The sequence below is a fragment of the Pavona decussata genome, unplaced genomic scaffold (assembly GCF_977016875.1).
Source record: "Pavona decussata unplaced genomic scaffold, jaPavDecu1.1 SCAFFOLD_84, whole genome shotgun sequence".
NCBI lineage: Eukaryota > Metazoa > Cnidaria > Anthozoa > Scleractinia > Agariciidae > Pavona > Pavona decussata.
Genome location: NW_028145502.1, coordinates 5,389,618 through 5,412,209, shown reverse-complemented (window position 1 = coordinate 5,412,209; position 22,592 = coordinate 5,389,618). Strand labels below are relative to the sequence as shown.

At 37.2% G+C, this 22,592-nt stretch overlaps 1 protein-coding gene across 1 annotated transcript; it reads right to left on the bottom strand.

Moving 5' to 3' along the window:
• Positions 1 to 4,723: 4,723 nt before the first annotated feature.
• LOC146475612 (uncharacterized) lies at positions 4,724 to 16,540 on the bottom strand. Its single transcript, XM_085115985.1, has 5 exons — positions 16,344 to 16,540; positions 9,377 to 9,423; positions 8,038 to 8,196; positions 7,029 to 7,221; positions 4,724 to 6,534 (listed from the first exon to the last, which is right to left on the bottom strand). Exons 1-5 carry the CDS (start codon positions 16,360 to 16,362, stop codon positions 5,669 to 5,671), a joined length of 1,284 nt encoding a protein of 427 aa, XP_084972111.1. The 5' UTR covers positions 16,363 to 16,540; the 3' UTR covers positions 4,724 to 5,668.
• Positions 16,541 to 22,592: the final 6,052 nt, after the last annotated feature.

Sequence of the window (22,592 nt, the reverse complement as noted above, 5' to 3'; positions counted from 1 at the left end):
AGGAACAGAGTTCATTTTGGCCTTTATCTTACATCATGCCATCATGATTCCTGGAACACGTTTCGTACAAACAGTTGGAAACAAGCCCTTATTCACAAATATCCCCATTTTGTGATGTTTTGAGATAATCCTGTCCATCATCCTGCATCATCCCGTCCAAATACCAATTTATTACGGTAGTGTTGAAAAGAATCCATTGATCATACCACATACATGTTCCGTTGTGTTTACAACAACGTCCCGGTTCACTCGTTTTTCCTAAGCGACGTTTCATACACCTTTCTGGGTGTTTTATACAATTCTGTCCCTCAGAGCATAATCCCTACTAAACACCAGTTTGTTATACAAAATTGTGAAAAAGAAGCCATTGATCATACATTCCTAAGACACGTCTCCAACCCTAAACGTTCATGGCTTTATATACACAATTGCAGACTTTGAGGGTCTGATCTTTGAGGACAATAACCATTTTGCCTGTTCAGATCTAGCATCATTCCATATTCCAATTCAAAATTCACATACCAAGCGGTAGAAAACAGGTCCAAATTCACACAATAACTCATGTTGTGGATTTTTGAAACAATTCTGTCCAGCATCCCCAACCATCACCTCTAAATTTTTGGAAGTAAGTCATTGTTCACACAATGTTGCACTTTCCGGATGTTTTCAGAACGATGTCCATTTTGTTTGTCATCCGGCATCATCTCATATCCCCAAGACAACTTTATTACAAATTTGACGTTCCGAAGTTAATAAAGGACTGGGATCGACTCTACACGTTGTTTCGCGTCATTGAAAGACTTCTACCTCAATGTTTGAAATCTAACAACAGAAATTCAAACTTGGTAAACGATTTTTTTTTTTATTTGCTCTTTCTGGTGATTGACTCCAATCAGTCTGATTAAATAAAAATCTAAAATCTTCTCCCCAGTCTCCATTTGAACGCCGGAACAGGCAATAGTTGGAAACAGGGCCTTATCCCAAAAATAACCCATTTTTGGATGTTTGATACAATTCTCCCCATCACCCTGCACCACCCCTTCCAAACACAAGTCTCTTACAGTATGTTGTTAATAAAAGCCATTGATCACCCAATGTTCCATTTTGGCCGTTATGTGGCATCATCCCATATTCCTGAGACACGTTTCCTACGCCAAACGTTTAAAAAACAGGGGATCAGTCATTGACACAATTACAGGCTGTGCGAGTGTTTGAGAACTATGTCCATTTTTCCCTTTTCAGACCTTGCATCATCCCATTTTCCCAAAACAAGATACGGTTCATACGCCAAAATGTGACAAAATTCACATATGACCCATGTGGTGGATGTTTGGGACAATCCTACCCATCATCCTACACCATTCCCTCTAAGATGTTTGAATAGAAATCATTTTTCACACAATGTTCTACCTGCCGGACGTTTTCAGAAAAATGCCCATTATGGTGGTTATGGTGCATCGTCATCCCAATTTTCAAAGACAAGTTTCTTCTGCCAAATAGTTGAAAACAGGCCCTAATTCACTCGGTGACCCACTTTGCAGATGTTAGCGAATAACATCCATCTTACCCGTTCAGATCTGGCATCATTCTACGACCTAAAGCAAGTTCTTACGCAAAGGGATCTAAGCAAGGCCCTTATTCACACAATTACACACTTTGCGGGTGTTTGTAAACAGTGTCCATTTTGCCCGTTGACAATTTGCATCACCCCATATCTCGCCCAGAAAGGACACGTTTCATAAGCAAAACGGCACAAAATCGACCTAAATTCACATAATGACCCTGCACGTTGGGTATGTTTGGGACAATCCTACCCATCATCCCACACCATCCCCTCTAAGACTGTTGAATAGAATCATTGTTCCCACAATGTTCCGCTTGCCGGATGAAAAGCCATTATGGCTGTTATCTTGCATCATCATCCCAATTTCCAAAGACAAGTTTCTTACGCAAATAGTTGAAAACAGGCCCTAATTCCCGCAATGTTAATTTATCTTTTGTAGATGTTTGCGAAAAATATCCATCGTGTGCAATGCACTTCAGACGTCGTATCATTCCCTAATTCAAACAACAACTGTCTTTTATCCCATAACGCAGTAAAGTTGAGCGGCATATGTCCTAATTCAAACAACGGAGATTTTGCGGTTTTCCATGCAATTAATACAAAATGTCCATTCTGGCCGACGAATCCAAACACAAGTGTCTTACAAGAAACGATTGAAAACAGGCACTAATTCACACATTCAAAGCTAACTCACTTTGCGGATGTTTTTTAGGACGATGTCCATTTTGCTAGTAATCTAGAATCAACGGCGGCATATCCCTAGAAAAGTTTCGTACACCAAGCGGATGGTATAATGTCTTTATTAATGTTCAAACAATAACCTGAATGGATTCTTTTAGGCAATTCTGTCAAGCATCCTGTCTATAAATCAGTTTCTCGCACTCAGTGGGCGAATCATTCACACAGTAACCCTCTCTGCGGATGTTTGAGTGCAATGTAGATATTGCCGTTTCATACACCCACTACAAGTTTCTCATACCACAAGTATGCGAAAACTGGCCCTAATAGACACATGAACTAGCTCTGTGAAAGTTTGAGACAATTCTACTTGTCCTACGGCGTCGTCTTCCCGAAACACCAGTTTGTTTTTTAATGTTGTGGAAAATGTTGTGCTTTACACAAAAGGGGCGCCTTTGATTCATGGATTTTCGATCAGAATCAGTATTAATTTTGCCTCTAAACCTAAGCCAGGGTACTTGCTTACGGCAAATGGCTCCGATACCAAGCAAGAAAATGATTCCACTCACACCACGACCAGTTCTGTTACTTTCTGAGAGTAACGTTAACCCATGCCATCGTTGTTTAACATAACTGACTAGCTAAAAAGAACTCCTAGTTTACACAATTACTCAGTCTTCGAGGGTTTGACTGAAGAATAATGTCGTTTCTCCCGTTATCTTGCGTCATCCCATTTTAACACGTTTCTTTTAGGGGAAAATGTTTGAAAAGAAGCCATAGCTCCCGTAGTGACCCAATCTTTGGATCTTTAAAAAACTTATGGTTTTTCTTTATTGCATATCTGTCATTGCCCCGACGTACCTTAACTTTCTATCGCTGGTGGGTTGAGAGGAAGCTTTCGCTCACGCTATGATCATGATCTACTTTCAGGATATTGAGAACAGGAGTACCGGAGTCGCTCCTGTTGTCGAAAATGAGCTGCCTCCCGTTATTTTCCCAATATTCTCATCTGCACATTACAGACCATGAGTCCCGGTTGAAGATGCTTGGCATAACGGAGGTTCAGGCATACATTCAAATTATGTCGGCGCACTGCTCATCCGTAGCCTGCGCACAGACGTCTCCTATCAAAGCATAGAAGAGGCGGCTGATCGCAGGCTACTCTTTCGTCATGTTACCGAGTTTTCGATTTATTTCCAGTTTCTTTCCCTTTCTATTGCTGGTTTGCTTTCTCTTGTTCTTTTCCCGTTCAGTCATTTTTACCTCGTCCTTCATTTATTTCCTTTGCCTTTTTTTGCTAAAAAGTTGTTTATTTGGGGCAAGAAAGCTTAACCAACCTTGCGCATACCTCACCTGACCTGCCCATCTGTTTTTTGACAGCAGCGGTAAGTGTAGACTATTGAATTTGGTATCATGTACATAACCAAAAAAGCTATTCCAAAAACAATTTTAGCGCGCTGGATTTGTTTTTGAGACCTTTTGGGAAAACACCACTTTTCAATCCCATCGCTTAGTAAATGGCCTCAAGCATGTTAAGGCATGGCTCAAGGCCATATCTGGGTAAAAAACAGGATCAATTGTAACTGTGCAGAAATGTACTGAAAGACCACCAAACTTGGTATCACGGTTTTCGACGCGATTTTGACGAGTAGGCAAACAGGCTTGAAATAACAGTGTTTGTATGGAAATCCGATGTCAAATAATTTTCATAAAACATCGTTTCTGAAAAATTCATAAATTGGAAACTTTTGGCATTAGGAAAAGGATTTTAAAAAAAATGGAGGGATTTAGCTACATCCTTCCTATTTTTATTCCTAAAATCCTTTTCCTAGTGCTAAAAGTTTCCAATTCATGAATTTTTCAGAAGTGATGTTTTATGGAAGTCATTTGACATCGGATTTCCATACAAACACTGTTATTTCAAGCCTGTTTGCCCACTCGTCAAAATGGCGTCGAAAACAGTGATAAGGCCTTGTGATAGCGATTACATATATCTTTCCTTTTAGCAAACACTCATAAGTAGTTGAAACTTGTGACTCTTGTCTTTTTTTTTTACATAATTCTGGAAAAATTCATTCTTGCATGTATCATATTTAGAAAAATACATAGAGGATATTACATGACCTCGCGGAGATGCGAAATTTTTCTTCGAGTGTTGAAAAATATTTCACGAATGAGCGCAGCGAACGAGTGAAATATTTTTCAACACGATAAGAGAAATTTCGTATCTCCAAGCGGCCATGTAATGTTCTGTTTATTATATAAACACCAATGAAATACCAAATCATTGCAAAAGGCGCGATTTATTATATAACCATAGAAATAGTGTTGTTTTCACGTGTAAAGATATCAAGTTTTCGCGCGAAAGCTCACATGGTATTTCATTGGCTTTTATATAATAGATAGCTTTATTAACGGTTGACACAGTTTCTACATACGTGTTCGTGCTTTATTTTAAACTCCCAACTGAATTATGGTAAATAAACCGCACTGTGGCCATAAAAAAAACTTTTCAAAGCTCACGTTTATATATTTTTAATACATTTCTTTTCACCTAGAAACGCTTACCGGCACGAGAAAAGGATAGCTCATTGCACATTTGTCACATAGCCACCACTTCAACGGCGCGGTAGGGATGACGTACGAAATGACAAAGACACATTCTAACGGTGTGGCGTAAATATGCCAAGTTTTAAGGGGAACAAAACAAGAGAGAACCCAAGTTAAAAGATTTCGAAAAAATGTAGTCCCAATTTGTTATAAAAACTGGATTTTTTGTAGTAAACGTCAAGTTCTTTTTTCACGGGTTGAATTTGTGAATACGACTTCCAGAGTAATTCTACCGATACTCTGTTGCACCTATACGTAGTTGACAGCTGTGTCTAGAATAAACTGAGTGGTGGCTTGGAGGCAGGCAACGAATCCTTTGATTTTATGTCAGGGACACCCAACGGTTCATTTCTGCAGTGGAAACCCGTTTAGAGGGCTAGCTTAATAGCCTCAGATATTCAGTTTTATAATTAAGTTGAATCTAAATTTTTATTCGGCAAAATGTCAGCTTAAACTTTCTTAACACTGTAAACTAATTCCTTGCGTTTTTGAATAGAGAAATATATGGACTGAAATGTTTGCAAAACCAGCGCTAAAAGCACGTAAGTTCAGGAAATAAGATTCCATTTAAATGAACTTTCTGCGGCTGAAATATTCAGCCAAGACTTCTGAATAGATCAAACTGTGTTAGCTTTCGCCAATATGCCTATAATGACCACCATACAACATTGTGGAAACACAATACAAAATCTTAATTCTCCTTAAATGTGCACGTTGGGTGTCCCCGTTATAGGGCGGGTCCGTGGTTAAGTCGACCAAAAAGGTACAGTGAAGATAAGGTCAGATACAAGAAATATGAGGAATTAGGCATAACGTTTAAATATTTAAAGAATAAGGGGAGAGTTTTACACTATTTGTATTCTTCTCATAAACGTAGTTAAACAAACGGCCTATTGGCAATGCAAAGAACATGTTGGTCTTAAGGTAATCGTTCTCCTCTTCAATGCCGAGAACGACTGGCGCTGGGATTTTGGGTCCAAGCGTCTGTGATATCTGTACACAGATATTGCCAGGGGGGATAAGTTTCCCATGGATAACATTCCTTGATTCCCAAGGGACTCCAAGTGCCTTGACGGTGTTATTATCGACGTAAGCAACAAGTTTATCGCTTGCTTTTGGCACAGCTGACGAATGAGCTATTTCACCAGTAGAAGCGACTGAAGAAGATGACTGAGGCAGCAATTTGTTTTCGAAATTACCACGCTTGTAGACATCGGAATATCCAGTTGAAAGCGAATGACTAGGGCAGGCTTTTGGGCTGGCAGAGGCTGTTTGAGGCGGCATAGACGAAGCAACAAGAGGTGGCGTGGATGAAGCAACAGTAGGTAGAATGGACGAAGAAACTGTAGGTAGCGTAGAAGAACAAACAACAGGTGGAATGGACGAAGAAACAGTAGATAGCGTAGACGAAACAACAATAGGGGAAATGGACGAAGAAACAGTAGGTAGCGTAGAAGAACAAACCACAGGTGGAATGGACGAAGAAACAGTAGGCAGCGTAGAGGAAACAACAATAGGTGGTGATGACAAGGGAATGGATGAGGGTGTGCAAGTAGTGGAGTCACTGGTTATAGAATGTGAGATTACTGACACAGAAGCTTGTGCAGGGGGAGTGCTTGTGGATATGGAGGCCGGCGTCGACGAAGCAGCCACAGCAGCAGTACTTGCTTCTGCAAGTTCCTCTGTTAAAGAGAAAAAATAGGGCTTTTAAAAACCTGACCTCAATATCATTAGGCCAGTTACAAGAGACACTGTTGAACCCTGTCATTACAGTAAACGCTTTGCAAAAATGCCATAATGTACTCTTTTCCGAAAACAGGTTTTCTCTACGGCCCCTTTATGATACAAACAAGGATACTATCAGAACAAAAAAAGAGAACAATAACAACACCACTAACAGGGTAAATCTTATTCAACAAACGTAATTCATATGTCCTGTGAAAAGTAGTGATTGGGAATTGACTCGCTATGTGTTTAATAAAACTTGCAAGTAGATTACACCAAATTTCAGTCTTGACAAATTCTTTATTAGGCTTGCAGTTTCATGTGTTTCATAGAAGTATCATGCACCTACACGTATCACGCTTCAAGATTTGTCTTTCACACTAAAGGTAATTGTAAGGGCCATATGCACACCAATAGAAAAGTGTCTGTGCGAAATGCATTATTTACTTACGATCGATAAAACGCTCAAAGAGATCTAGGGCACCCTTCCCTGCTGGATGCATGCTTTCTTGGTCCTCACACAACCCAAGAAATCTAGCAGCAGCGCCCGGAGTGCCATAGTAGGATATGGTGTCGCCTTTCCCATGTGGGTGATAATAAAAAACAACAACATCCCAATTATGTTTTTTATAGAGGATGTTTGCCTATAAAAGAATAAATACATTCATTTATATTTTGAGATTGCACATGACCAAGAAAAGTATTGAAGGAGTAACATTTTTTAATTATAAAGGTCCATATCAGCCCTAAGCGGCCTTACTAAAGCCCTTTTCACTTTACATTATTGGACTGGGGATATTCAAACGATCCATGTGTGAGCATATATATGGAAATTTCCTAAAAAAAAAGGGGGGCTAAGTCCGTTCCTTTTCCAAGTGAGATTAAAATAGACAGGCAGATTCATTACGGTACACACATCCACACATACAGGCAGGTTTTCATTAAAAAACTGCAATCAGTTGGGGATAAGGTACACAACTCACTTACGTCAAACCTCTATCAAGGAGTCACCCTCAGGAAGTGCCTAAGTGACTATGAAAAACAGGTTGCAGAATGCACAGAATACACAATAATAATAATAATAATGAAGATGATGATGACGATGACGATGATGAAGATGATGCTGATAATAATAACAACAACAATACTACTTTACATCGCATTTGATCACTTGATGTTCAGTTAATTCTCAAGAGCATTTGCAATTTACTAACTGCAGGCATGTCAACACTTTCTAACCAGTTACTGGTTAAAACAGATGTTACTGAAAGAACACAATGTGCAATACTGAAAAGACTTTTCAGAAAAGTGTACAAACAGTAACTTCTGTTTGACAATGAACAAATGTATTCAAAACACCATACCAAGAGCTGCTACACTTAGCCCCACCCACCAAAAAAATTCAATAAAATTAAATAAATAATCATTATCACAGAAAATACAATACAAAAAGAAATTACCCTTTTTTCTAGAAGTTCTCTCTGGTTGGTTGGGTTTGTCTTTCCCATATTTTCAATATCATTCCAGTTGAATGATTTAGATGGGAAAACAACCCCACAGGAATCATGCTTGCATATTTTAGCTGCAGGTGGACTAAATTGCTTGCAATTGTTGCACACCTAAAATAGCAAATCCTTCAAAATTAAACAACAGTTATGGCCATTAATTTATAAGTGGTTTCAGGGGTTAAAAGTAATGCTTACCTCTCATTGCAAACATTAATTTTGCAATTAAAATGTACCAATAAATTTTTATTAGCATGAACAGATACAAGGGCACCTTTGTTTCCCCAGAAACATTAACCTAGTTGTATTAATAAATCTCAGAAGTGAGGTTAGTGAAATATTTCATAACCATGACTGATTAGGGGGGAGGAGAGAAGCTTCTTGTCCCCTCCCCCTTGCTTGCAGACTATAACTACTACTTATTAAGCCCCATAACAACCATTACAACCTCTCACATATATCCATCAGAGTATTCATTGGCAGCAGTAAATGTAATAGAAAATAATGGAAAAACTGGCTCCAGCTATAATGAAGAATGTCACAAATGAAACTAGAATATAGTATGAATTAAGGCATGCATCAGGAATTAATAACAGAATCGGATGAACATAATGAGAAACACAGGGTTTGACAAACTCAATCCCAGCACCAGGGTGACAGAGTTGTTCCTCAAAGCAACACAAACACAACCTTTCCCACTCACTAAAAATCAAAGAGTTTATCTTTTTCAGCTTCAATCTGAAGGTCTACTTTTAAAACTACTGGGGTAACTGTTTACAGGACATTCTCTCCAAGATACTAACTAAACATTAATATCTTAACGCATTTGGATTGTGGTAGTTTTTGCATGTAAACAGAAAATTATGATACATTTACCCAATCAAAATGACGATGTATAGAAGCTAAGGAGATTAAAATATAACATAATTCCAGTATTGCTTTTTATGGCTAATGCCTGTACTAGTGAGCTTAAAATTTAATCTCACAGGTTCCATTACATCTACATATTTAACATGATTGTTAATTATCTAAAACATGATTGTCTAATTGTCTAATTCACAGTGAAAAGTTAAGTTATGATCCTTGCAATCTATGTCAAATTATTTTGAAATATTTTTTTAACTATTTATTAAGAAAAAATTAAATGTAACAAAAAGAAGATCGACACTTGAATCAGTGGTAACTACTGTGCACACATCTTTCTAAAACTTACATATAAACAAATAACAACCAACCACAAAATACTGTAGCTAAGTTAGGCTGCAGGGCTCATAATGACAAGCCGGTAATATACCTTCCATCCTCTTTTTCTGGGCAGAGTGTTCCCTTGTTGGCTTGAATCTGAAAAGGGGTAAAAAAACATCATATCTCTCACCACTGATTGGCAATTTCATAAAGATATGATGATAGGGTATATTTGTTACTCATGATGCATCAAATAATTAACAAACTAACTATGCCTTGAATGCCCAATTTTGCCTACAAGCAAGAAGATGATATGAATTAAAGAAAGAACCGCTTTTAAGCATTTCTTAAATAATTGTTCCAATATAAAAAATTATATCATGCACCATAACTACTGGTAATTAGTATCATAAAGTAAAATTAATACCTGATCATGGAAATAAGTGGAAAAAATATAAACATAAAATCCAGCCTTATTTGATCTGTGGAAAATTTTTATTTTACCTGTTTCCCAGCTATTGGAAAATCCATTGACTTCTGGTTGTTATACAGAGTTGTGGTCTAATGTCAGAAGCTAATTTCTGAGATACTGTGCTGACACTTTGAACATGCTGGCATTAGGACTGTTAACAGCAAGGGTTCATTACATTCTCAGTGGTTCTCTTACATCCCCAAATTGGAGACAGGATTGCCCTTTTCTATGAGGATCATCCAAACCATGTGAAGGTCTGACCATTTGCTGATCTCAATGCAAAGGCAGCACCTTCTCCTCAGTTATTTTTAATACCTGAGTGTGGGTATGGTCAGGAAAGAGTCCGTGACCTAATGTCCAGCAGTCTGCTGCTCTACAAACTGACCGTAAAGGGTATTGTTACCCCATTAGTTTACAACAGTCAAAGCCGCAAAAGATGCAAAAAAATTGAAGATACCTGTTGTATGCAAGGCAAAGTATAACACTGAGATTAGATGACTAAGCTTTACTTTCAACAATGGAACATTGCAAAAATGATATAACAAATGCTTAACTCAGGCTATGTTTTTTCTATAAACAAACAAGGTGGTGAAGGGGAGGGTGGGGGGTCCAATCACAAATCATGAACATATTTTTCCTAAATGACAATTCATGTGTGTATTTTATGGCTTTTCAAAAAACACATTTTATATTGACAAGAGAAAAGTAAGTCAAAGCAAATAATTCAACTTAAGTGTATTCAGAGAGGAATTTCTTTAAAATCACATAGCACATTATAAGTACCAAGATCTGTCCTGTTTTAAAACAGCAAGGGTAACACTTACAAAAACAAAATGAGGTAATAATTGTGATAAATTTTCAACAACAGGCCTTTCAATTTATGGTTATTAGCCCACATTTATTATGATGACATGACAACACTCTATTTAGCACTGTGATCAAGCTTTGTCACAATAAAGAAATGGTTAAATCCAATAAAAGTTCACTGTAATATTATAATTTAAACTTCACCACGACCTCCCTCTGGAATTTGTTTATATCTCTGACTTTCCACACTGACATAAAAATGGTTGAACATTTTGAGTTTTTAGGTAAATGCAGAGTTATATAATTAAAAAAATAATGTAAAATGGTTAATCAATGACTCTGTTGACAGCCTGGTAACACCAGCATATTACTAGAAAGTAACGTTTGGTTCACGTGTCTAACAATTAAGAAGATCATAGATCATGCTAAGCTATCAATAATTGTAATATATTATTATGGATCACACCTACTTAAGAATAGTTAATATTGAGCTCTTTGTGCATTTCATGAACTTTTATTTGCCAAATACTGCATCACGCATAACTCCTTTACTACACTGAACAAACAATTCTTCCACCACTTCTTTTACCTATAAAATATGTGGGCATGAGTTTCACCTCTTAATCTTATGTATCCACAAAAATGAAATCAATGATAAATGTGCTTTTAAAACCTCTCAAATATATTTAATAAAATAAACCAAGCCATTGCAAGAGAATGGCCACTTTGCAGACTGCTGTCTTATTTTTAGAGGTTCTGATTGTATATTAAACATTTTGAAGTTAACCTAGCTGAAGCTCAAAGTTTAATCCAATCCACACTTTGCCAACGAAAAAAAAAGGAAGCACACATTTTATTCAACTGTACAGATCAATTAATTTTAGCTATCAATGATCAAAAAATTAATTTACAAAATATTGCAAAAAAAATATAATGCTACCCTTGCAAAAACAGTCCTATTTTATTTCTATTTTATGGCTATTTTAATCCTATCACACCTATTTTTATACTATTTTATTCACACTTAGTTATATTTTATTTCTATTTTACCTGATAAGGAAAATAGACCATCTATTTTATTTGAGTTTTACTTCTATTTTAAACCTATTTTACAGCAAGATTGAACCAGGTGGTGTATTTTATTTCTATTTTTTCATAACAAGCTGAAAAATAGCTTGTTCAACAGGCTATTTTAATCCTATTTTAATTTGAAACATCACTGTTGCTCAGTAAAATAGTAATAAATTAGACTGTTTTATTTCTATTTTTCTGCACATAGGGTTGACTATGGCCAGTTCCTTTGGAAAATATGAAAAAAATAGACTATCATAATCCTATTTTATCCATGACAACCTTGAACAAATGGCAAAATAGATTTAAAATACTATTTTATTCCTATTTTTGGAGGTAGTTTCTATTCCATTGCAAAATATGTATAAAATAGTCTATTTTAATACTGTTTTTTTTCCTATGCATGGTTAACCTATCATATTTTTTTCCTATTTTATTCAGCAATTCAAACTTGGCTTACAATGTATGTAAAAATGTAATTTTGAGGCAGCTGTTTTGTACTCACACAAAGCAGAACTTCCACTATACACTGGAATTAATAATTCACAGCTTCTTTCTTGTAAGTTTTCTGAACCGTGCATACATAAATGGGCAACTAATTAAGACACTGAAATGCATTTGTGAAAACCACTATTACCTTCAATTAATCTCGAGGTCATTTAATGCCAAAAAGATCAGCAAGTTTTGAATCATAAATCGTTCAAGTACAATGCTAGCTAGCTTTTTACAACGGGCAAAAGAACGGTGGAGTCACTGTACAGCAACAATGGCAGCTATCTTGGATTTCAGTCAGACTGGAAAGACTGGGCATGAACAAAGCTATTTTGGTCAGCAGCTATGCCACTGCAGGCTCGCAGAAAAACCGTTTCATTTCAGATTTTAAGCGGGATTCAAGTTTACAGGCATCTTTCCCCTGTTTTTTTACTTCTGTTAAGCTAAAAATGATGTCTTCAAGCAGCATAATGTGGATGACTACTTTAAGAAAGAGGTATGCTTTGATTTAGTTAATAATTTTGATGAGAAACTGCATGAAAACGTGTGATTTTATAAATAAATATAGTCTGCTTGGAATGAGTAGATGTGCTTCTTGAAATTAATTTTATGGCTCGATCCAAATTCTAGATTGTTGAGGCAGACATTCCTTATTTATTTTTAATATACTGGTCCACTGAAAAGAATAAACCATAACTGGCTTCAATAACAGTTGAGATTTGCATTACAATTACAAACTATACATTCCTCCAACCTCTGATCATGCCACATCTGACATGCTTTAGATTCTATGACATTCCGTACACTGCAAAGCCAAATCTGAACTGCATTTTCCATAATATTTATAGCCTTCACAAACGTTTTTAAGGAGTACTTTGTAGCCAGATTAATATCATGTCTTGGTATAAGCTGAAGACTTGTTCGTCTAATCTTGATTTTGATTCAAGTTGCATGATTAACTTCATGGAGTACATGTATAAGTATTATTTTTTTCCATGCTCAATAATACACTATACTTTTTTAGCACCATGAGTTAAATTCTGTATACCCTCATATTTTTAATTTACTTATCATTGTTATGGGGGAAAAGCTCACTGCAATATGTGTCAAAAATCATACTAACAGCATAGATCAATAAGACAAACTGACTTATAAAGTGCACAATTTTCTGTTTTACTACAGATTGTGAAGGCCAATACTCGAGACTGCAGCTTCAGAGTCAAGTCAGACAAAATCCTGATAAATATAAGCTAAGTCATTTATGACTGCCAGACTCTTATCTGTTATTGCATTTGACGTTAGGAGAATGCATACTTTTCATGTCGCTTTTGAATCTTTCTACATGTAAACGCTGTGTGATTTGGGTTTAGTCGCCGTCTTGGACCAGCTGACCAATTGCCTTGATTTCATGCAAGAGCTTTGTATCCCGCTGGCTAAGAAAAGTCCCGCGGTTCGATTTTCTGGACAGTCAGTACAATAAAAAATATAATTTCACTGGAGATCAAATGCACGTTACCAAGCTATGATTATTACTGATTCGATTTTGTTATGAATCGTGAGTTATGCTGCTACAACTCAGAAACAATTACCAAATAAAATATTTTTAACTTGCCTAATGCAGTATTGGTCATTGCTTGATATCACAGTTGAAAATGGCAAAGGTGCAATCTTTTTTATCAATCCAATCATCTTTCTTATTTAGCATTTCCCCTTAAACCTTAACACAATTCTAGACAAAGCCATGTTCTGAATGTTTCTTTCCAGAGAAGTTCATTGTGAAATTGTCGTGCTGTTACTTTTAAGGTTTGTAGCTCAAGCTGGCTGTGGTATACGGTTTGAATGACAAATTCATATAGTGTGCAATGCATGTTGTTAACCATCCAGATATACATATGTAGGTAGATGAGGACTATAATTTATTGATCATTAAATTTATGATATGTAATATTGACCAATACTACGCGTAAAGCACACCTTTAGAAAATCTAGGCTGAGGATTTAGATACAGTTTGAACTGTCACCTACTTTCAACCTATTTTATAGCTATTTTATTGCCCTATTTTAAACCTATTTTAAAGATATTTATGCCCTATTTTTTGGTATTTTATCCCTGTTTTATGTCTATTTTAAACCTATTTATATCCTATTTTCCAAGTTTTTTCCCTATTTTATCTCTGTTTTATGTCTATTTTAAACCTATTTAAATCCTATTTTCCAAGTTTTTTCCTCTATTTTATCCCTGTTTTATGTCTATTTTAAGCCTATTTTATAATGAACATTTCAAATTGCATACACATTTTTCTCTATTTTATAGCTATTTTAAAGCTATTTTAAAGCTATCTTTTAGGTATTTATGACTTGCTGGTTGGTCTATTTTTTTACTATTTTTTGTTTCAAAATAATAGGTTTAAAATAGGTAAAAAAATAACTTTAAAATAGTCTTGAAAATAGAGAAAAAATACAAAAAAAATAGGAAAAAAATAGCTTAAAAAATACATATAAAATAGATATAAAATAGGCACTATCTTCGTAAGGGTATTCAATGAATATTTAATGAGCATTCCTTTCCTTTCGTCATTGGTTGGGAGTTTACAGTGACCAGTAGGCTGAACTCCACGGTCGAAAAAGAAACTTTCACAGGGAATTGGCTCTGTTTTGATGAAAACTACAAAAAAAAAAAAAAAATTAAAAAAGGTTTGTTACTGTATATTTAAACATAAAATTGCTCTTAGAGAACCATGAACCATGTACAGGACCCAACTATTTCAAATGTAATCATCACTATGAACAGTCACAATAACACTTGTTTCTGTGCATGTGACATTAACCCTTTTCAAATCAAGTTTAAGCTAATAATATAAGGGGTATCGAATGGTCTATGCGAGCAGTGTGTTTATTTTTGCGAGCACGAGCAGTTGCCAAATTTTTCTTGCGAGCAGCGAGCACTTTAAAAAAATACAGATGGTGAGCAGCGAGCACTTCGAGTACTTCATAAATTTTTCCGCTAGCCGAAATCTCTCTTTTATTAATAGGATAAATGTTTTGCGCCAAATAATAGCTAATAATCTGGCTGACACCTCCAAAACAGAACAATAGTTACAGGCTGAACTGTTAAAGAAAGACTGAAGCCAGAGGTAAGGATGTTTAAACCTTTTTGTTTTAATCCTATCATAACTGATTTATTGTTTATATATGTATGAACAATAACTACGAAGGAGGATTAACGAAATTTCGAGCAATCGAGCAGATGTTAACGAGAATGTGAGCAAGCGAGCAGTTGCAAAAATTTTGCGAGCACGAGCAAACGATCACCCGTGTAATTTTTGCGAGCAATTCGAGCAAAGGCCAAATTTTGCGAGCACTTTTAAATTAAATGGGACCATTCGATACCCCTAATATATTAGGATGAACTTTACATACAAAAAAGTGTACATTTGATTGCCTTTGTTCCATAATATAATGAATACATATATATGTACTAAAAATCCAGGGATCATTTAAAGTTTAAAATTGTATGAAATGCTTCTCTGCCCATGAGCTCCGTTTTATCATCATCATCATCATAACCATTATCATCCTTAATTTATTTATTTGAACACAGTTAAAAAATTCACCAGGGCAATACAAACAAACCTACAAGACAAACTACCAATATCACAATTTTATTCAACCATTTATCTCTAGACAGCAATTCTAAATCCTAAAGAAAAACTTGACAAACTTGACCTGTTTTCCAAGAATGCAGTCAAAAACTCTGGTCTATCGAACACGAAGTAAGAAATCATTTGCAAGGCTTGGATTAGGGGATGAAAAGTACAGTAGATGAACATATCTCTGGTAACTGATTAAATAAAGCTTACAACTAGCACTCTATTGGTAAGAATTGGCCGAGCAGGGCGGTCAGTTCGAAAAGGCGGCCGCCATTTTTAAGCTCGGGATCTACAAATTCTTCCAAATTGCATAATCAGATAAATTTAAGCTTTTTAAGTACCATTTCGCGCGTATAATCAAGCATTCAAATTGAAGAATTTCACGGCGAAGTGACAGGTCTGGCCAGCCAGTTCTGACAAATGGTCGACAAATGGAAAGTAAATTTATAGCTAGCATACATTCTCGAGATCAAGGAAAGATTACCGCAATGAGAGCGCATCATTACAGAATTTTGTTGTAAAATCTGACCCCACCACAGCGAAATTTTCGAAAATGTTCAGGTATCTGAGGTATAGTTTCTTACCTTTGTTTTGGGTACTCATTCCAGTAAGATTACAACGAAGAAAGGAATTTACAGACGACTGCAAGCTGGAAATTATAGACCACGCAAATGCATTTACATTCGAGATCCGGGAAGCACACAATAGAATGAGTATTTGATCAACTTGACCAGCGGTATTTACAACGTTAAATTCATGATTTTAGTGAATTCAATCGATTTTGACAATTCATGATATGAGTGAATTCGTGGGTGATATCGTGTTGCTATGGGGGGGGGGGGGGGGGTGGGGTGGCTACGCAGATACCACGTAGCTGCGTAGCCACGTAGCCACGTAGAAGTACATGACTGTACGACTATGCCTAGTTCTTTGTGGGTAGCCGCGTAGCCACGTAGCCCCTATTTTGTATCTGCGTAGCCACGTATCCACTCGTTCCAGGGTCACTTTTGGAGTGGCGGGGTATTCCCTAGTTAGTATTCCTAAGCAGTTCTTCTTTCGATGTACCATTTCGAAAAGTTGTGTTTTCCTTCGGAAAACGCGAAAATCGTCGACTAAAAAATGGCCGACCCATGCAAACCCATGCAGCGACAAGATTACCTGCGCATGCGTTTTGAGGCCTAGACGGCGATTTGTGACTGAATGAGGAAAACGAAAAAAAAAAAAAAAGAAAAAAAAAAAGAAGGGCAATTTTCAACTTGGTCTCCCTTTGGGAAGCCCTAGTAAAAATCCGAGTTGTAAACCTCGTGCGATTTACAACTCAGTCGAGTTGTAAATCTCGTGGAATTTACAACTTAGATTTTTGTAGTGAAAATTCCGAGTTGTAAAAAACCTCGTAGTATTTACAACTCGAAGTTGTAAAATTTGAAATTATACCACTCGGATTTTTGTAGTGAAAATCCGGGTTGTAAATTGCACGAGTTTTACAACTCGAATTTTTGTTCTAAAAATCGGAGTTGTAGATTTAATAATAATAATAATAATAATAATAATAATAATATTAATTATAATAATAATTATTATAATAATAATAATAATAATAATAATAATCTTTATTGAGATGACTTTCTCATATAAAATATGGTTTTAAAAAAGGATCTTAAAAAAAATAAAAAATACACACAATTCGCAAAGACATTAAAAATCTAAAATTTGACTTGAAAAAATTTATATCGATGTCCTATATGGGCCACCGTAGTACAGTAATTTTACTCAGTTTCGCAAGCGGGCGCCTTACGTTGCAATATATTATGTTTCCAAAGTTTTTTTGTTTGTTGTTGTTGTTCTTTCAGAGTAAAAGCCTTTACCTCGATCCCTCACTATAGGGATAGAGTTTACGACCCTGACCCAGAGAGAAGTGACAGGAAAGCAAAGCTTGAAAAGCTCAAGCGATCTTATGCAGCAGTTGAAAGCGCGGTCAAAAATTTCCGGATTTGCTTGCGAATTCGCCGGATGCGTGTGGAAGATAGCCGTATCCGGAAAGAAAAAGTTGGGGATTCAAAAATATCCGGATACGTGTAGACGTGGTCTAACTTACCGGGCCCGTTAAGTAATTTGGTGACAAATGTTTCTCAACAGAAGTCAATTTTTGTTAGCTTTGAATACTAAATTTTATAATCTTATAATTCTATGAAAACTTTAGCGAAGTACCATGTCTGTAATCATTGTGTAATCGGCGAAAAAACATTTGAAAATATACTTATCGGGCCCGGAAGTTATCGGGTCTTTCGATAAACGGGCCCCAGCCCCGATAACTCACCTTTCGATAGCTTTCCGTCGGACTGAACAGTGATCTACACTGTCTACGGTAAGAACAACTATCTATACTGTTCTGTCTACAGTAGGAATAGCTATCTACACTACAGTAGGAGCAGCTATCTACACTGTCTACAGTAGGAACAACCGACACGGTCTACAGTGGGAACAGCTATCTACACTGTCTACAGTAGGAACTACTATTTACACCACCTACAGTAGGAACAGCTATCCACACCTTATAACTGTTGGGCATGATGTCCCGCTTGGTTGCTGGAATCCTTCTCCTTTTTCAGGCACTGAAAAAGCTAGGTAACTTTCCACTGCTCAGACCTGGTCGTTCTTAAGTTTACGAAATAAGTCGTACAATGAATAAAGCTTTTCACGAAACTTGTTTGTTATCACTAAATACACAAATCACGAACTTCCTTTAATAACTACAATACGAACCTAAATTATGATCACCTGGGTGAGTGTAGTCTTTATAGAAGGAATGTGAGGTAACATCGACTCACGTTTCGACAACTTGAGCGGAAGTCATCTTCAGAGTCAAACCTCTGAGGATGACTTCCGCTCAAGTTGTTGAAAAGTCAGTCAATGTCACCTCAAACAGTCCTTCTATAAGTACTACACTCACCCAGGTGATCATGATTTACGGCTTATGACATGACCCCTAAGTTACATAGGTACGTACATACATACGTTAATTGAAGCTCCCTTTACAGGGCTTTTCAGCCACAATATATTAAAATTACAAGATAAGGCAAAAAAATAAGATGTAATAACTAATGAAATTAACTACTAAGGGAAATAAAGATAAATCAATTTTATGTTAACAGCATATTTACAAGTCTCTTCTTAAAAGTACCAGAGTTCTCTACTTCTTTGAGGTCTTTGGGAAGTCTGTTCCAGAGGGTAGCCCCTCTATAGGCAAAAGATCGCTGCCCAGTTTTTAATCTGCATCTCGGCAGATTTAAGTCTTTGTTATATCGCGTATTTCTGTCATGAAGTTCTGATCTACGTGAAAATTTGTTAACAAGATAACCAGGGGCTCTTCCCGGCATTCATGCACTTATGGACCACAATAGAATCGTGCAAGAATAATTTATCAGAAAAAGAAAGCCATTTAAGAGCCACTGTCTGTAAATATCGAGAATCCGGCGTCAGTCGTGAAATTTTCAATTTCTTTATATTTTGCCCAAATAACCTCTATAGTGAGTTATTTTCAAAAATACTATTCAAAGGACCTGAAGCGCTTTAGTTTTTTCGAAATCTAAGAAAGTTCGAAAAACGCCATTTTGGCCTTCCGGCGGCGTCAAAACTACAATAAAATTATGCATTTTCTTTTCGCTCGTCCAGATCAACACAATAATATCTATCGATGAACTTCGGTTAACTCATAACAGATCTCTTGATCTCCCTGAAACACTAAATTATTTTGAGAAAGCTGTTGAAAACTGCTTGTTTTTGGCTGTTACAATTACCCTAGTTCCAGCGCATTAGCGGATAAGGTAATTTTAGCTAACTTTAACAGCAACGAAAGCCCACTGGTACATGTAATTTGAAGTTGAAACTAGTATGGTCTTAAAGCCCATTCTTTATAGTTTGTTGTATTAAAATTTCTAAGGCGGCCCGAAAAAAGTGCCCCGTCGAGAGACGGAAACGTCAAGTGTACTTTCTGGGATTCCGACCTTTCACGAAGCGAACATGAAGCATCCCTATTCCGAACAGAACCGCACATTGTAAAATCTACCAATGGAAACCTGTTTCGAAATCCTGGATGCATCAAAACAGTCTTGTACTCAAAGCTACAATCCCTTTTGATTGAAAATATTATTATGTTAACACTTGTGGAAAACAGGAGACGTGTAGTTCAAGCCGTTAAATATGTAATTCAACGCCGCGCTGGACAGATATCCACAGTAGCATGCACGTGTACGCGACGCAAGATTGCTATTTCGTTCCGCTATTATTTTACCGTTAAAACTAACAAGAAGATCCTCAATATGCATGTTGTCGTCTTCCTTCGTTCATTCTTATCTCGAGATTTTTAAGCTCTGAAGAGAACACGCCACACGCCAACAAAACAAAACAAAACAAACAGGATTTTAGTAGGGCGATCAAATTCCAAGACAAATAAAAATAGCTACAAATGCAGGCCCGATTTAGTATTCAGTTGATTAAGATAACCGCACATTTATTTTATATTCAAGTGATAAGGCATAATGTACATCAAATTATTATGTAGACAAAGTAAAAACAAACTATCAGCAATGTCGAAGTACCGTGGGAAAGCAACTGTCAATAAGGTAAACAAAACAATTTCAACCTCACCGGTCTTTTTGCAATCCGTGAGAAAATGTAGTGAATCCCTGGCTTCTATACTTATGTATGGCAAACTTGCTTCTATATGTATATTTGGCAACCGGTAGACTTGTTTCTTTCAAAGGCTGAGACTAAATTTACACTGGAGCATTGCAATAATCTTCCGTCAGGTGCAAAAGTTACTCTTATCAGCTTTTATAGTTGGTCCGCAATCACGCCATATGATCCAGATTTCTCCCTCTACAAAACGTTCCAGAGCGTCCCATCGTTTATGGTCGGGTTGAAGTAGTTTTGTTAGCCTGTCCCGATAACTTTTGTTTTCTGAGAAGCTTGCTAACGCGCACTATTATGGCCTTGTCGGGAGCGGTGTGTAAATACATGTATGCGACTTTGGTTGGTAATATGTGCGGTTCCCTAGTTCAGAGAATCAAGCAACTGTGGAATGCGTGTCAGTCCATCGCGCGGTGTATAAAGGATGTCCAAGGGTATCTCGCGTTTTGCTAAGAAAGGACAGTAAGCAACGATTGTGGAGTGGACAGTGAATAAAAATTCCTGCTCTCCCGAGCAGTTAAGGTGTCGAATAATTGTAAACTTCACAGTACATATCGTCATGGTTTTTAGGGCTCAAATCAGTGGAGCCGCGCGCGTTGCGCGTTGGGAGGGGGCTAGGCATTGGAACTAGAAGGTGGACAAAAATCACAGGAAATTTTTCAACAAGGCTGCTGCTAAGCCCTTTTTTTGTTTGGCCCCTGTGTTTAAATGCAAATGGTTCTTTAAGGACCTCTTTAAGGGTCTCTCTTTTGGGGGCGGGAAGAAGAGAGACGATGAGAAGTCCAAAGACTACTGCAAAGCTGACACAACGTAATATATTTTAAAACAATATTTCGGCTGGCCAAACCAGCCTTCTTCAGGTTTAGATGTTACTAAATTATATAAATGAAATTACGATATTATATTATGGAGGATGTTGCAATACATAGGAGCGGCGGAAATGACGTTTTGTAAACGTCTATTTTTCAAGTTTGGCTGATTAGATCTCCTGTGAGATCCAACGTACAGGCAAGCAGGATCTTCGTTCACGGCTTTTGCAGTTTTTAAAGAAGAGAGACCCTGGGAACTTGTATCGACAATTATTAATAGACTGAGGAGACTGGTTTTTGAGGAGAGGGGAAAATCGGAGTTCTCGGAGAGAAATCTCTCCGCACAAGGACGAGAACCAACCATTAACTAAACAATGTTATGACACGGAGAACTAGAATCGAACCCAAATTTTCGGAAAAACTACCTACATGATAATGACGACCAGGTGTGCTCCTTTTTCATCTTTTTTTTTTTTTTTTTTTTATGTTCAGCCAAGCCACGGCTATGCCATGCTGATGAGCCCGAAACAGTTGTCTACACAGGACCACACACTCAGAGCAAGAGGGAGATCTTCCAAGGGACCAACCGTTTTCTCTTCTTAGCATTTTTTGGTTGTTTGTTTGATCGTTTTGTGGTTCGCGGACGGTTAGAGTCGGAAGCTGAATTTTTTTATTTCAACTTTAGGTTTGGGAGTAAGTTTTATTTTTTAGGTCCGGAAAGAACCATTTGCATGTTAACACAGAAACGAAAGAAAACAAGGCCTTAGCAGGAGCTTTGTTGGAAGTTTTCCTTTCACTCAATGTGCGCGAGTTTTTCCACCTTCTAGGTCCAATGCCCACCCATACTCCAATTCCCCCCGCCACCCACCTCCCATGATCCCAACGGGCGCCTCCACTGATTTGAGCCCTAAAAAACGTGACATTGTGTTATCCGAACTTTAAAATTATTTAACACCTTACCTGCTCGGGAAAGCAGCAATTTTGATTCACTGTCCACTCCACAATCGCCGCTTATTGTCCTTTCCCGAGATACCCCTGGACGTCCTTTATACACCGCGCGATAGACTGTCACGCATTCCACAGTTGCTGAAGCCGCACAGGCACCAAGTCGAATATTTACACACCGCTCCCAACAAGACCATAACAGTGCCCGTTTGCAAGCTTCCCAGAGAAAAAACTTTATTGGGACAGGCCAACAACACTGCTCCAATCCGGCCACAAACGACGTTCTGGAACGTTTTGTAGAGGGAGAAATCTGGACCATATGGCGTGGTTCTGGTGATTGATCAACTATAAAAGTAACTTTTGCACTTGACGGAAGATTATTGCAATTAC

Excerpts from the sequence above, each read along its gene's own strand:
- LOC146475612 (XM_085115985.1), bottom strand. Across the intron at positions 8,197-9,376 it reads CCAGAAAAAGAGGATGGAAG|GTGTGCAACAATTGCAAGCA; the intron begins GTATATTACCGG and ends TTGCTATTTTAG. Across the intron at positions 6,535-7,028 it reads CTTTGAGCGTTTTATCGATC|AGGAACTTGCAGAAGCAAGT; the intron begins GTAAGTAAATAA and ends TCTCTTTAACAG.